At 36.9% G+C, this 16509-nt stretch overlaps 2 protein-coding genes across 4 annotated transcripts; one reads left to right on the forward strand and one right to left on the reverse strand.

The window, feature by feature from the left end:
- The first annotated feature begins 478 nt into the window (after positions 1–478).
- LOC122283039 (acyl-protein thioesterase 2-like) lies at positions 479–4475 on the forward strand. 2 transcript variants are annotated; one of them, XM_043095188.1, is made up of 10 exons: positions 479–497; positions 617–716; positions 894–1005; positions 1956–1992; positions 2125–2194; positions 2311–2415; positions 2662–2812; positions 3337–3419; positions 3991–4084; positions 4184–4475. In XM_043095188.1, the coding sequence occupies exons 2-10, from the start codon at positions 683–685 to the stop codon at positions 4278–4280; spliced, it is 783 nt and encodes a 260-aa protein (XP_042951122.1). In that variant the 5' UTR covers positions 479–497; positions 617–682; the 3' UTR covers positions 4281–4475. The 2 variants fall into 2 exon arrangements, with proteins under 2 accessions (XP_042951122.1, XP_042951123.1); XM_043095189.1 differs by lacking the exons at positions 479–497; positions 617–716; positions 894–1005 and adding an exon at positions 1024–1514.
- Positions 4476–5339: 864 nt separating this feature from the next.
- Positions 5340–13183, reverse strand: LOC122283026 (CRC domain-containing protein TSO1-like). 2 transcript variants are annotated; one of them, XM_043095174.1, is made up of 11 exons: positions 12819–13169; positions 11884–12044; positions 11259–11748; positions 11060–11185; positions 8106–8743; positions 7951–8025; positions 7582–7765; positions 7405–7503; positions 7109–7175; positions 5804–6329; positions 5340–5729 (listed from the first exon to the last, which is right to left on the reverse strand). In XM_043095174.1, the coding sequence occupies exons 1-10, from the start codon at positions 12888–12890 to the stop codon at positions 5827–5829; spliced, it is 2415 nt and encodes an 804-aa protein (XP_042951108.1). In that variant the 5' UTR covers positions 12891–13169; the 3' UTR covers positions 5340–5729; positions 5804–5826. The 2 variants fall into 2 exon arrangements, with proteins under 2 accessions (XP_042951108.1, XP_042951117.1); XM_043095183.1 differs by lacking the exons at positions 5340–5729; positions 7109–7175 and having other exon boundaries at positions 5865–6329; positions 12819–13183.
- Between the last annotated feature and the right edge of the window lie 3326 nt (positions 13184–16509).

Raw genomic sequence — 16509 nt, forward strand, 5'->3', positions numbered from 1 at the left:
TTATTAAAAGAGCAAAATCATATAAAAATTTCCGGAAAATGGAAGCGCACTCATATTCCACTTATTCTCATTGAGTTATTGACCATTTCCATTTTCCAGATATTTTAAGGCGAGTTGTTTCTCACAGATAAATTGGGCTCTGGACCTCTGGCAACTCTGCTTTCATGTTAATGGGTATCCATCGATCATCAAAATGAATAAAAAATGATTGTAAAAAGATAGTTTCTTTTATAAACCTGGATTATTCTCTCGTTTTCAGTAATATTCTTTCAGTTGTTGGTATTAACTTTATCTTCTGGCCAGTGCCCACAAGTATAGATTCTCTCTATGATGCAAAACCTGAGCTCTCTCCTAGTTGGGTCATGGGTGGCTTGGGAATGGATGAATGTGCTCTGCCTCTGCTTGGATTCTCCCTGCTCACAAAAGATTTCCTGCTTTTGTCCTTGCCTTTTTACCTTTCCTTTTCGTGGATGCCTATACCTTTCCTGGGCTTCACGGTAGGTGCAAGGCGTGGCTGGAGTGCACAATACACATACACAGCAATGCATACGTGCACGTTTTATTCCACACATTTGGGTATAAATACTCATTAACATTCTGAGTTTCTCTATAGCAGTACCTCTCCTACATCATTTGCTGCTATAGGTGGACTGTATTTAGTGCAGATTGCTGAACCGTGAATATGAGCTACAATACGCATTACAACATGGGTTCTGGTTTGTTTCTTTTCCTCCTTTCATTGCCTCTTTCATCTCAAGTACTTGCATGTAGTGTGGCCTGCTGTGGGAACTCCTCCATATTCTTCGTCGTTTTCTTTGTCGTGATGGATGTTTGTTCTTTGATTTGAACTCATATGGCTCCTGCGTGGTGACATTATGGTGACATAAATTCAGGTAGTCGAACTGCAAGGACATTTGAGTTTGGAAGGACACATGTAGTGCGCCCCAAAGGAAAACACCAGGCCACTATAGTTTGGCTTCATGGACTCAGTGATAATGGCTCGAGGTGATGTTGCTATTTTTGCCCGCAGTTGTCTTCCATGCTCTCATCATTGTTTTTGTTTTTCTATGGATTATTGTGGTCATCTCCTGCAAGGACCATCTCCAACTCTTTTAGGATGGATGGAAAGGAAAATTGCATTTCCTTTTTTCTTTTCTTTTTTTAAAATTTTTTTATATATGAGGGGGACTTGATAATTGTGAGGGACATTTAATACCGGGATGAGAGTAATTGCAGTGCTATCAGTAAGTTCAACATAAAACTAAGCATTTAACAGCCTAGCTTGTATCATTGTTTCTATGTACCTATTTGATTGGTAGGGAGAGACGGCCAGGTTAGAACTGTCAAAATTTAATTATTGTCTTTGTTTTATTTTTATTTCTGTCTCTCCCTCAAGGGTTGATGCTATTCTTTCCTTCTGTATTCGAGTACATACCCGGTAATGGAAAGATGGACTTTTTGGTTTCAGAGGCACCAAAAAAAGAAGAGTTCAAGGATGTCAACATCCCGACATGGTCTGTAGTGTCAAATTCTTTGATGTGGAGTTCCCTTTTTTTTATTTTTATTTTTTTTTTTCTGGAGATTCCCATGAATAAATCTTATGGGAGAGAGAAGCAGCACCGTGAATCGATATAATTTGTTTAATTTTTCATTTTCGTAACTAGTGTGATTTTGATGTAAGCTTAACTTGAGAAGCTTTAGTTTGGGAAAGAGTATATGCCATATTCATGAATGGGACCAGTAGTTCACTTGGTTTTTCCCCAGCTGAACAACTAGAGAAGATACTTTACAAAGGATATTCATGCGTCCACACACACACACACACACCCCGCACAGAGGAGATCCATCTATATGTGTTTTTAGATAGATAAAATAACTTTTCATTGCCCTAATGAGAATGAAAGATCTGTAAGTTGAAGATATGCTTTCTCATTCCCTGTTTCATTTGGTTGCAGTGCTTCCCAGCTCTTAGAATCCCTTCCTCTTCCGAATGTAAGGACATTATTTATGAACTTACTAAGCCTGTACATACTCTTTTCCATGCATGTATTACTTCCTTCTTATCATAATTAAGTTTTCTTCTCCATAAGTAGCTTAGGCTTCTGCTAAAATTCTGTGACACAGATTAAATGGATCTGCCCAACTGCACCCACACGTCCCGTTACATTGCTTGGTGGTTTTCCTTGCACTGCATGTAAGGATCTATCAACTTTTGTAATCTGTTTTGGAATCATAAAATCTCAAGTATAAATAGGACAGCATTTATTATCATGTTTTGATCATCAGTATTGCTTATGCCATTCGTCTCAGGGTTTGATGCGGGAGAGCTTTCAGAAGATGGTTCAGATGATTGGGAAGCTTTAGATGCTTCAGCAGCACATATTGCAAACTTGTTGTTAACAGAGCCAGCTGATGGTACTTTAAAGGCTAAATAACTTTCAAAATAACTACCTCGCTAAAATAATAATAAAAAAAAAATCTTTATTTTATCATTTTTAATTTGTTATAAAGTTCCACAACCTCTATGAAATTATTTCAGAACCAAGAAAACCAATGTTTCACCTCAATTAAAAAAAGTTTTTAGACAATATCTAAACGTCAGTCTTGCAATAATCGATCCAGTTATTGACAATTTTATGATCATACTACTTTGTTTGACAGTTAAGGTTGGTGTTGGAGGCTTCAGTATGGGTGCTGCAATGGCCCTTTACTCTGCAACTTGCTATGCTCTAGGGAGATATGGAAACGGTAACCCATATCCTGTCAACCTAAGGGCAATTATTGGACTAAGCGGATGGCTTCCAGGGGGAAGGTACAAATTCGTTTGGAACATTCTTTCTCAGACAAAACCAGATATTCATTGTCTTCTTTATGTTGGAAATGATTAGCACTATCCTGTGTAGTAAACCATGTTCCAAGTAGGGGGTTGTTGATTTGAGAAATTATTACAATATAAAAGCATCTGATATTCGTGTCATTCCAGCGGTTTCTATATGATTTTCATTTATACTTCAAGTTCTTTTCATTTTGATGGATCTTATCTAATGATCGTAACATCTGTGGTATATATGCATCTTAGTAGGCACCCAATTAGCCATACGTTCTATGTAGAAAGTGCACAGAGCCAATACTTAAATAACTTTAAGAAAGGCAAGGGGGCAGGAGCATCTTTAAACAAGGCATGTACGTGATAGAGACACCAAATGAGAGAAAATAATTTGGGAATTTTCAAACCAATGTCTTGCTTATTTAGTTTGCACAAAGAAAAGTAAAAAAGAAGAAAAATTTTTGCTGTGTATGTATTATTGGTTTTCACCCTATCATTTTACAATGCAGGAGCTTAAGAAGCAAAATACAAAGTTCACATGAGGCTGCAAGGCGTGCTGCTGCCTTACCAATTTTACTATGTCATGGGACAGGTACGAGTCTGTCTCTCTGTGGGCTGTAGTAGTTTATGCTTCTTGATTTATACACTGTTTGATTAAAAATAATATAATCATCAAAGATTTGGGTCTTAATGGGAGAACTTTAATCTACAGTAAGAGATGACAAGTCTTTCCTTCTTACCGTGACTTTTGATTTCTCCTTTCCCTTTAACTACTGTAGTCATAGGAAGCTCTCATCTAGACATTTATATGCGTTTGGGCAGGTGTATATGTGCATGTGAAACAAAATCAATCATCCTAAAGCTCAATCTAAAATTCCATTATCTGAATCACATTTGTTTATCGGATGTTGTGATGTGTAGCAGCTAACAATAATAAGTTGGTGACATTACCTGTTACTGTTAGGTAGAAGGATGTAATTTAATCCAGTCTTGATGCATTTCCAGATATCAGTTATAGAAATTCTTCTCGTGACTGTCATTCAAAGCTTAGGTTGCCCCTTGTAGTCAGGCTTCTCGATGGCAATATAATGATATAATCTGTTCTGCACACAAAAGAATTAGCTAGTTAAGTGGAGTATTCTGACTCTTTTATCTTCTTGTAGGCGATGATGCTGTCCTCTATAAATATGGGGAAAAATCAGCCCAATCCTTAAGTTCAGCAGGATTTCAACACCTTGCATTCAAATCCTATGAGGGGTAAACTATTGATTTTGTTTCCATTAGTGAGATATGGACTCACAATAACAAGATGAAATTGGAAAGAAGCATCTCTTAGCTTTTGGTTTGGCTTTGCAGGCTTGGTCATTACACAGTACCTGCAGAGATGGACGAAATCTGCCATTGGCTGACCCCAAAACTGGCGCTCGAAGGGACTCGCTCGATGCGGAACTAGTGTTGGAGCTAGTGATCAGTATGAGGAATAAAATTTTGAAAGGCGAACAGGTTTGAGTGCACTGTGTACGAGTACTAGGTAGTACAACATAGTATTATGGAGCATGGGGTATATTGGTATAGTTAAGATAAATAATCTCTCTCATTCCTTAGCCTCCTCTTGTCCTAAATGAAAAAGTTTGGATGTACCTCACTAGTTTCATTCTAGTTTCTTTTGCTTTTCATATCAAGCAATTCTCTTTTGTATGCTGCACATATTAAGCAAACCAAAACCGCACCTATATCTCATACAGATGACAAAACGTGACAGAACAGAAACCTACCAATTTGTTTGACTGTAATGCTGATGCTTCTCCGCCGAAGCTCAAATTTCAAGTCATGCAGTAAGCTAATTACTTGGATTTTAAATTTTAATGAATGATTTGAACTAACCAACCACCTTCATGTAGTTTTCCGTGAGGATTTTGAACTGAGAAAAATGGTCCTTGCCGTGCATCATATTAATATTGATGTGCAATAATTTCACGTTGTTGACTTTTATTTCGAGTTTTGTTATTCATCATCCACACGCACCATACTTAATTTTATTTTTTTATAGTTTTATTTTTTTAAAATTAATTAAATTCTTTTACTCATTATCCATATACCATATTTGCTAAGAAAATAAAAATAAAAATATATAGTATGGCATATGAGGATGACAAATAGAATTTCTCTTTGAGATTAGATGGTAGTTCACCGTTCACCTATCTTCCTGATTTCTGAAGTTTACAATTACCATTTAATAAGTTCAACTACTTACAAACCAGAGTATAAATATAATACTTGTAAAACCCATTACACGGAAAGCTTTAGCATCACAATTTTGCTACATACAAGTAAAATCATATACTAATATACGTACTAATATTGATTTTTTCATATTCAAAATTTAAATTAATAATATTTTCAATAAAATCTACTTTTTGACCAATCATATTATATTTGTGCACATATTACTGCGCAGTTATGCTTACAACTAGATTTTTCCTTAGCATCAATAGTGTGTTAAATGCATCACTAAGCAAGCTTGCAAATATAATTTTTCTTTCTCGTTTTGTGTTTTCAAATACCAACACATGCTTTACAGCTCTAACTAATTTCTTAACATTACCAGACAATCTAATAATGCTTTAGAGCTCTAAAGCATTGATCAAAACTTGATTTAACAACCTTTTACCAATAAACCAAAACTCTACAGACAAACTATACTCACAGAAATACCTGCGCCTAAATCTAACAAAGATGGTAATTACACGTGCCTCTATACCATAGACGACCTTAGAAAGAGTAGACTAAAAAGGCTTAGAATTAGCACCGCCATTGGAATGAGGTTCCCTAGATTTCTTAGCAATTAAAAGCCCGTCTTCAGCTCTGCTTACGAAGTAGAAAGCAGGGTACCGCCCGATGCCTACATAATACGGTAAACAGGTTACAGATTTTGTCAATTGCATTACCAAGTCAACAAAATATCGATTGACTTACCCAACTCCATGGATTCATTCAAATCAGTGATTAGCAGTACTGTCTGTATGATCATTTTTTAGCTTGCTTGACACCGTCTTGTATGGGGTAAGAGGAGGAAAAGAAGGCACAGCCTGCAAAATGAATTTGCGGCCACACCTCAAGCCCCGTGGGGAGCTTGACCTTTGTCCCTCTGCCCTGTGAGTGTTAGTAGTGTCCTTGAGTATCTCACGCATATCATTGTCCTCCATCATGTTACAGAGTGCAGAGTCAGAGGTGAGCTCATGGGGGCCATTGCTCCCACATAACTTTGGTGTAAGAGTAACAGGGGAGTAGCGCCAATGTAGGGAAGCAGCTGATGACTGAATGTTACTTCCCAATTGCAATTGGGCTTGTGAAACTTCTGAGCAAGGATCAAGATTACGTATATGAGCAATTCCTTCCCATGATGTTGGCGAGAATTGCTTGCTACTCCCATTCTCTTCGCTTTCCGCAATGTGCAGCTTCTCATGAGACAGGTTATCACATCTCTCAGCTCTCCTGTAGTCTGTTTTTGCCGTTCCATTGCAATGGAAGGTTTAGTTATTTGTAACCATGGAAAAAAGATAATGACCAGTAATATCCAACATATTAAAGCAATGCCCTTGAGAAATATTTTCATGCATCCGCGACATAGGTTAGTGCCAACCAACCAAAATGTATTGTCTCCAATTTGCTTGTCGATGAAAATGCAAATTTTTAATAGATGACAAAGATTGAACTAGTGCAGATGATTTTCACTTATCGCAAAAGTTGGATATCATATTGTATACATGTATTTCAAAAAAATAAAAGGTCAATTTTAACTGAGTCAACTAACTTATTAGCTGCTCACAGTAAGGATACCAAGAGACAATTAACTACTTGCTACTATCATCCTAGGTATTTTGGGCAGACAGATCTACTAATTCTTTGATTCCAGTTAGGTAAGAGGGATCTTGAACTAAGAAATAGAATCTAGAAGCTAAAAAAGGGAATGCTCAAATACAGTTCCTCATCCTACACGGTTTATCATTTCCTTTGCCAAGAGTATTAACTATCACCTTCAGCTATTGCTCTTGGAATGAGTGGATGATCCATCCTTTTTCCAATGTCATAGACAAAAAGCCTGAAGAGTTTTAACCACACTGGGTGGCCACCTCAGAGTTTTTTTAGTTACTCGTGGAAATTTAAAAATGGAGCATTTCAGGTGTTGAATGATACTGCATTTGTGATGGAAAAACATGCTATTATATAACTTAGTTCACTAGAAGAAGCTAGAGAAAAGAGATTGGACGAAAATCTGACCTGACTTTATTCCAAATGAATTTTGACAACCGTCACATCGGCATCCATCAGAACATCCCACTTTAGCCTTGAAATAAAGCAAAATGTGTCCATTGAGAATTAAGGAAAAGAGCGCAAATTTACCTTGGTCCTAACCCAACTCTGTTATTCTGACATTTAACTCATTGATTAATGTTTCCATTTCAAACAAAAAACGAAGACAATCAGCATGATATGAATTTCAGGAATGTCAGGGCAAGAGATTGTTATTTTGCTATTAAAAATAAAAAACTGCAAGTAAACCATGTAAAATGAACCTGATAGCATTCACAATATTTTTTAAGACATTTTGACTTCTTGCAATTGCATCCTCTTTTGTGCCGGGCTGAAGATGGAGTAGTCCAGTTTCCTTCTTCCTGCAGTGTACTTCTGCTCAAAATATGTTTAATTGAATCACATTAAGGAACAAAACAGATAGTTGAACAAGTGTATACCGTAACATTTGCTGGAGACTCAGTTGTTTGCTTAACAATCTTTGGAGCAAATGCAAGAGGATTGCGAGACTCAATCTGCTCCCGTGTACTAAGAACCAAGTCTTCATATTCAGGTTTGTTAAAGCAGGTTTCGCATGCACAAGAACCCACGCAATAAATTCCAGCTGCAAAGCACTCGCAATAACTGCCAATGACAGAGTACGGCTGAATCAAATTGCAACAGCAAATATGGTCTAAATGTGCCATTTTCAAATACATTTACTGTCAGCAAAATGTATAAAAGAACATATAACCACATTCACAAAAAATGCATCCACTGGAAAGTAGAATTTCATAACACAAGATGAATGCCCCCTCTCATTCACTTACAGTTTCAAGCATTTGGACCTCTTACAATTACAATGTTTGCAGTCGCCACTCTCACTTTTGTTTGCAGTGCTCTTCCTGGATGCATCCCAAAAACTCAAGTTCGCCAACTGTAAAAAATTAGCGATTCATAAACTATATGATGAAAGCATGCTGACCTTTTCCTTTTAGGGCTCATTTGGTTTAACTCGTCAATACTGTCAGCATTTTGTTGAGCGGAAACTCTCCCCTCACATGGAGCCACCTGCAGCTCAATTTGTGTTAAAGGAGAATCACTTGGGGGATTCAGACTCTTAATAGGGTAGGAGGTAGAACTGGTTGCCACTCCAGCTTGACTTTCCTGCTGATCTAAATCAGCATGTGAAAACATTGTCCCAGCTATGGCTGAATTTGCAATATTATTTGGGTCCTTTACCAAATCATTGCTCCACTCAGGCACTGGCTTATCTTGTGAACTAAGGTTTGAGTTCTTACTTGTAAACACATCCGAGCCTGAAAGCATAGATCTGCCAATGCTATTTACATGCAAACCAATACCAGATGGAAGGGGAGACAGTATTTCAGAGTTTCCAATATTTTGAGTGGATCTATCCACTTCAAGCGGGCAGCAAGATGCCTGGGAAGTTATGGACAGAGTACAGCCAGCTGCATCCCAACTGCTAGAGATTGGCGCCAGACTCTTCAAGTTTGTTATGCTAGCCTTTGGATTGGCAGTATTTCCAGTAGCTATACTCTTGCAGGCTAATGTGGCTTCAAAATGAAGATGTCTACGTGTACCACGACAATTATTGGCGCCCTACATTTTGATAAAGAGATTAGTCTACCGCATGAAAATATTGAAAGAAATGAAACATATAGACTACATTCCGGCTGTGCTAAACTTCTCTCGAAATATAATGAATTTTATATTAAAAATATGTTTCCAACAATACTTACCATTATTTCATAGTTAGCTTCAGACATACACAATAAAAGAATTATTAACAAGCAACAATGCAAAGTAGAATGCTACCAAGTATTCTTTACAGTTCACATTTTTATAACACAGCGTTTTTTGTGACTCTGTCAAAACAGATTAGTTGTACATCTTAATCAATATACTTTATAAAAGAGCAAAAGAAGAAGCATATAGCAAGAAATGCAAAGATGAATATGAGCTCAAGACGGAAAAACCCAAACCTATGCATGTATAGCTCACTGTCATTTCATTTTGTTGTTTAAAAAACATCGATTTTCAAAAACTTAGTACATTATCTAGTGGAATGGTCTCAGGCTATCATGTGCAAGTGGGCAGATTTAAATATTGGGAACAGCCACTTAGGTAGGATTACTCAACCATCCATGCACCACCTGTTAGTCTTTGATTGGCTAATGTGGATATTGATGTCACGTGTCAGCAAATCAGGAACTGACACGTGACTTGTTAATTTATAAATCGACGGAGGTACCTATTGGAGAGTTTCTTGAAGTTCAGTATCAGTTTTGCAAAAACTGAGAAGTTGAAAACTGAGGCCTCGAATTGCAAAAGGAAAAAGCTTCAAACCAGTCAGTTGTAAATTTAATTTTGACACCAACCAATAGAAATCCGCCACATAGAATGTGTACAACCTAAAATTTACACCCCACACGTACATGATTTCATTTTATTTTTCCATCTCTTCCCCCTCTCTCTCTGTCCACCCCACACCTAAAACCCAAAGTTTTGAATATCGTTTTGGTGACCATTTCGATTAAGGCACTGGAAAGAAATATTTCGTTACTGGTATGTTTCAGTGTACTGTTTCAGAATTAATTATATATTATATATAAATATTTATATGTATATATAAACTAACAACTAATAAAATAAATATATATATGTAAATGTGCATCATGTATATGTATATACATATAGAAGAATTGAATATTTATAAAATGAATATATGTTGAAAAAAATCACAAACTTGAGTTAAGACATAAAAATAAAGAAACAAAATAAAAGAATAGATAAATTATTAAAAATAAGGATATTTAAAAGAATAGAGAATGAGGGGACATATTTAAAGTTATAAAAAAATTAAAATTATATAAATATATTTATATTTTAGATCTAATTAAATACGGTTTGGATTTAAAATTTACAAAAATGCCATCTAAGTATAAACAAATTACAAAAACAGCCCGAAACGGAATGGGGACTGAAACGTTCAATTCCAACTGCAATGACCAGAATTTGACCGAAATGGCCAAAACAGGACTAGAATTTGAAGCGAAACGGAATGGGGTGGTAGAGTATACCGGACACTATACTGAAACGGAAAATTCCAGCCATTCCGGCCGGAACGGAACGAAATTCAAAACCTTGCTGCAACCCCCTCTCCGCAAGCGTGCTCTCTCTCTCTCTCTCTCTCTCAAGAAATTGCTTAAGATATTTTCGACCTTTTTTTTTTTCCCTGAAGCATCACCAATACCGACTAGTGTTGCTCTTTGGAATCGCTATTCGAAAGTGGCCACTATCACTGCTGGATGGGATTTACTTGGGCTTGAATCCAACACCGTTGTCTCAATTAGAGATTAGTGGCAGCTGAGGAAAGTTACCTGCATGAACATTTAGCAAGAGTTTGGATCTTTAGTGAAGGTCTGACTGGTCACTTCATGCATGCCAAATTGATGTCCCCATTAAATCCTCAGACCTTGACCCAGAAGATTCCTTTACAGCATCCTAACGATGGGTAGGCTAGGGGAGAGAGAGAGAGAGAGAGAGAGAGAGAGAGAGAGAGAGAGAGAGAGAGAGAGAGAGAGCTCAGAGCAACAGGTGCGGGGAAGAGAGAGAGGAAGAGTGAGTGAGAAAATAAAATAATGTGATCATCTGTATGTGGTTTATTATTTTCTTCAGTGCAACCAATAGTGGCACGGTCTAATACGTGAGTGTAAAAGAAAATTTGCCACCCGACCGGCTGGGAGCGTCTCTCATTGCAAAAACGTGAAAACTCAAGTACTGATTTTGCAATTAATCCAAATCTATGATTGGGGATGTGTGAAATGCATCAGTTAGATATGCTCCAGATTTTAAGTTTGACTCATAGAAGCAGAAACTGAAGAAAACAATAATTAAAGCATGCTTAGTTTGTACCTTAACAAATTCTTTCGGTAATGTTCTTGAACCATCATCAAAATCTTCACAGGCTTCATTAATCTGCAAAGGTTCATGAAGTGATTGACAAGTGCCATCCACTTCATCCTGTTGTGCACCTTCAATCTGCAAATTTAACATTTAGGTTAAAATATATATATATAGAGAGAGAGAGAGAGAGACCCATGCCAACAATTACCTGAGCTGCATGTCTTTCACAATGTTGCACTCCCGAAACAGGATCGAGCTTCATATCAGCATCAACGATGTCCTTCGATTTTTCTGAGGTAAATCCTTTTAGGAAGTCATCAAACCTTTCATCATTCCTCAGATCAACTGAACTTTCAACCAATTTAAGAGGACTTAGATTCATATTCTTTTCAGCTGGATCACATGATGTAAGAGCTCTGTCCTCTCTATTACTATCAACAGCATCATCAACCCTTTTTATGGTTCCTTTCAGACCAGCATAACCACCCTGTAACAACTGAGGCACTTCACCAGCTGATTGCAAGCCTAAATGGGTTGAATTTGTAGAGTCCACCTCCATAGGATCTACCAGATATTCATCGATACACCCCGAGGGACTGCATAGCTGGCCTTCCTTCTCAAAGCTAGGAATGTGCACAACATTCAACTGGGTATTAAAATTTTCATGAACAAACGAATCTGCTGCAGCTACATTATCTCTGTTGACACGAAGAAAGAACAATTGATAGAAAGAGGTCAGCGTGCTTGACCATGGAATGGAAAAAAGATAATGCATACAACCCCAAGTGACTGTCAAAAAGAAATAAGAACATTATGGAATCAAAGCAACTCACCTTTCCAGAAAACTGGTATCACGCTGCGGATCTATACGAGGTGATGTAAACACAGGTGGTGGGGTTGGCAAATTGGTTTCCGAAAATCTTTGTGTATAACGGACTGCCTTAACCGACTTTATTGGGGAAAGATTGCGAAGGTAATTGAAGAAAGGTGACTCCTACAGTTGAAATAAGAGAAAATAGACAAGTGAACACTTGATGCAACATGTCACAGATCAAAAAAAAAAAAACCAACAGATCACACAGGTGGAGTAGGCCACTACCAAAGCAACTCCAAAACATACTTTTTTTAGCAATAAAACGAAGTATCCTAACCTTTTTTTAATGCATCCATATTCCATTAAAATGATATACCAAACATGGCCAAGCCAAACGGATGTATCCGATTCAGTTTGTGGGGTGCTTGTTTTTCCCAAAAAAACGCAAAACGTTGATTCATATGTGTCTTTTGCCATTGTTAAAAACTAGAAATAGGAATATATAGATAAATCTTCAAGCCCTATATAAATCTCCAAGTCCTAGTGCTAAATAACTTTAAACCTTTGAAAAAGTATCGTAATAAATTCCCCCAAATAAAGCAAATGCAAAGTTTGATTGTTAAGAAAGTGAACGTCTGGAATTCATCATCATTCATGCCCACGAACGAATTCTTCCATTAAAAACTATCCCAAGGGACCATCAAATTCGCTACGGTTGAACCTCCCCCGGGCGGCCCGAGGCCCAAAAAAGGAGAAAGAACTTGGAACAGAAAAAAAAAAGAATCAAAATTTATGCGATTTCATTTGCCTACATTTTCTTACAAATAAAAAAGTTTGTAAACACGGCCGAGCACTACACTAAAGTTGGGAAACATAAGCGATCTGGCCCATCAGACAATCTACCAAAACGACAAACATGGAATGCAAAATCAGAGAACGAAACCAGAGGCTTACTTGCACTGGCGGAGAATCTGATGAAATCGGAGATGACGAGGCGGCGACCGGATTGCCCTCAGGAGAATCCATGTTCCACTTCTAAATCCCTCTACGTTTTCTCCACCGCATTTTGCTCTGCGGAGGGAGAAAGTAAATAGGTTTCAAACCTTAACGGAGCGGGAAACCGACCTACTTACGTTGTAAGTTGTAAGTTGTAACACTTCAAATCACCGCCACGTGTCTCCTCTCTCACTGTTTTTTTTTTTTTTAAATGTTTGGTCTCTTTTTCATGGGCCGAAAATGGCCGAATGGGTCCTGTTTTCGTAGGTTAGTTCCGAGTCCCACTCCCACTTTCTCGACAACCAAGCAGAGAATTTCCTACTAAGCAAGACTCGTACCTCATTTGGAAAGTGTCTTCGAAAGATGTCCTCCTCGTATCTTTTATTTTTCTTAAGCATCAACTAGTCCACGTGATGTTTAAGATGCAAACCATGTTCAAAACCTTTTGAAAAATCGCTAAAAACCGAGGTTAAGTCGTAGTGGGCCTGGCCTGTATGTCTGGATCTGGTTTTGTTTTGGGTGGGTCATTCGTTGCTTGGGACTAAAGACCTGGCCTCGCTGGACAAGCCCTAGATAAACCCCGACTCCCAATAACTGTAACAACTTAAAGATTCACCTGCGTTTGGTTGCCGAGAAAATTAAAAGCTGATAAGTCTTCGACGGTTTTAATTTTATTGTTCATTATATCGCACTTGCATTTAAATTTTCTCGGAAACCAAATAGGACCAAGCTTTGAAGTTCCAAAAACTCTTAGGAGCCCCCCAACATGTTGACCACAAAAAAAATAATAATAATAATAAAATATTTGCTAATCTCACAGGTGGGTATCCACCGAGTCAGCGTTAGCGACCTCGTAAAGTCCCAAACGGTAACCCTCCCCGTCCATACTTCTTTCGATATATGCCATCCCCCCAGACGGCGTGTTCCTCCTCACCATCGGCCGAAATCGTAGCTCCTTCCTCATCAACCTCTATCGGCACGTCGTACTTCACCGAATATCCTTCAAGCATACAGTGAATGTCGTCGCTGTGACGCCCCCAAATTCCGTTTGGGATCGGACGGACATTTGAAGCGTCGAGACATGCAACACAAGGTTGCCTGCCCCCGTTCATGACATATAAGATGCAATATTCCTAACATGCATCTAACAATATGCAATATTCGCAGTGGATAAATTTTTTCTTTAGCAATACTATGCACCAAATTGAAAATATCCTAAATGCTTAAAACATACTTCATACATAAAAATCCATTGAACAACTAGGATCACAATACTAGTCCAAAATGGTTATGATCCAAAAAGTACTAGAGATGCAACTCAATCGTACAAGTAGTAATTTACGTTAATTACTATATTAACATTTATGTCGCACCGTCGCTTAGTCAACTGTGTCTAGTTGATCAGCTCCTGATTCTCCTTCAGGTCCTGTAACAAGATCTACCATTCGGGGAGAATGGTAGTTGGGACTACCAAAATGAGATTTGATTACAAATCTCAGTAAGTTAACAAAAAACTTCCACACAAGCTAATAATGCATGGATGACAGTAAAAGCATAAATGCATAATCAAATTCATAAGTAATTAAAGCATAACTTGGCGTACAACATAGCATAATTGACATAACTTAAATTGAAACATGAACTGAACTTGACTTGACACGAACTTGATCTGAAACTTGACTTAGCATGAACTTGCTTTGAAACTTGAATTAACATGAAAAATACATACTTCACAGTTGTTGTGGCCCCATGTATTCTACGTGTAAATACATATTCCACAGTTGTTGTGGCCTCATGTATTCTACACAAACTTGACTTAACATGAAAAATACATACTCCACAGTTGTTGTGGCCCCATGTATTCTACGTGTAAATACATACTCCACAGTTGTTGTGGCCTAATGTATTCTACGGAAACTTATTCTTTAACTGCTTAAATACATACTCTACAGTTGTTGTGGCCCCATGTATTTTACGTGTCATAATTGCTGTGTCTCACGTAGTGTATGCGCCACAATTGCTGTGACCCCATACATAAGTAATCAAGATGAAACGTGACTGGAATACGAAATGACTGAAGCTCTGACGTAACATAACGTGATTTGAACATAACTTGAAATACATGACCAACTTGAGATAGAAACATTTCGTAACATGGCATAACATATAATAGACAACATATTTAACATGACATACTTGCAACAGTGAATATTACATGACTTGACATACATGTAAGAGATGGCATACTTAGCATGACGTACTTGTAAGGTACAGTAATACATGACAGAATATATTATGTAACAGATAAAAAATTGATGACAGAATAAATTCTATATAATAGACAATTACGTGATAACTTGGCATGGCATGACATATATGATAACACACATACATACACTGTAGTTCCTTTACTTAGCACACATACACAGTAGACTGCTAGTAAGTTAAAAGCTAACTTACCTCGATCTCCGCGTTTCTTATAAAACCTTAAGCGCGATTGCGAGTAACTGTAATTAGTGATTCTAAAAGTTAGCATTAAATCACTAATAAATTAAAATATGAAAAATACTAACTTAAAGAGTAGAATTTATATTTTACTCTTCTACATGTAGGAAAATGACCGTTTTACCCATAACTTAAGGATTTTGCGTACTAACTCCAGATGTCACCAAAATTTACATACCTCATGTAAATTTTATCCTCAATTCAAATATCAATTTAGAAAAATTTAAAACTAATCACAACTATTAAAACTCCATAGGGCCGAAATTCTCATATGCTATTTCCATTGATTTTTGTTTTTTAACTTGTTTTGATCAACCTTTTGATCTATGACTTATAAATATGCGATCTTCAAACCAAACCATCACATGGTTTAAAAAGATATCATAAAACATATATAAGCTTCTAATTCAAGATCACATGGTTAGAAATTAACCAAAATATAAATTTAGCCAAGAACATCCACACTTTGGCTTATCTAAATATCTCCTTGTATAAAATTTCATATCTTTGAAACTAACATTAAATATCTTCAAAATAATAATATAACATGTATATAAGATGCTTATGATCCTCCAATAAAATTATCAAAGTCGTTGGAATAGGTTTAGACCACAAAAGAGTTAAACTTTCTCAAAACAGAAACTGTTTTTCCTCTTCCGGTTTCTAAGTTTCTAAATCTAAGAAAATATTTCATCAAAACCTTTAATCATGCAAAAATCCTCAACCAATAGTCATATATACATGTTAAAAATACTCCATAAAAATTTCGGACCAATATCTATCCATTAGCTTGGTCAAAAACTCCAAACTATAACATATTCTCCAGTTTATCTTCCAAAATGACCTTTTTATAGTTTACATAATATTTGACTGACCAAATGATCTTCAAATGGGACAAATAAGATATCCACGTAAACTAGACTAAAAAAGAAATAACTTATATGAAGGATACTTTATGATAAAATACTTACAAAAGCTTCGAAATGGGCATGCAAAAGAACTCCTAAAAGCTGTCAGAGAGAGAGTGTTTGATATTCTTTTAATGGAAAGTATAAATAAAAATAATTTCGTGGGGAGAGGTGGCTGGAGATACTTATGGATGAGATATGGAAGAGATGAGGCTGGAGTGAGAGTTAAGTGTAAG

This window comes from Carya illinoinensis, chromosome 1 (genome assembly GCF_018687715.1).
Source record: "Carya illinoinensis cultivar Pawnee chromosome 1, C.illinoinensisPawnee_v1, whole genome shotgun sequence".
NCBI classification, from domain to species: domain Eukaryota; kingdom Viridiplantae; phylum Streptophyta; class Magnoliopsida; order Fagales; family Juglandaceae; genus Carya; species Carya illinoinensis.

Coding starts and splice junctions, on each gene's coding strand:
- LOC122283039 (XM_043095188.1), top strand. CDS start 683: ATGAGCTACAATACGCATTACAACATGGGTTCTG. Junction 2,416..2,661: donor GTTAACAGAGCCAGCTGATG/GTACTTTAAAGG, acceptor TTTGTTTGACAG/TTAAGGTTGGTGTTGGAGGC. Junction 4,085..4,183: donor GCATTCAAATCCTATGAGGG/GTAAACTATTGA, acceptor TTGGCTTTGCAG/GCTTGGTCATTACACAGTAC.
- LOC122283026 (XM_043095174.1), bottom strand. CDS start 12,890: ATGGATTCTCCTGAGGGCAATCCGGTCGCCGCCTCGTCATCTCCGATT. Junction 7,766..7,950: donor AGGTCCAAATGCTTGAAACT/GTAAGTGAATGA, acceptor TGTCATTGGCAG/TTATTGCGAGTGCTTTGCAG. Junction 7,504..7,581: donor AGTCTCCAGCAAATGTTACG/GTATACACTTGT, acceptor AGTACACTGCAG/GAAGAAGGAAACTGGACTAC.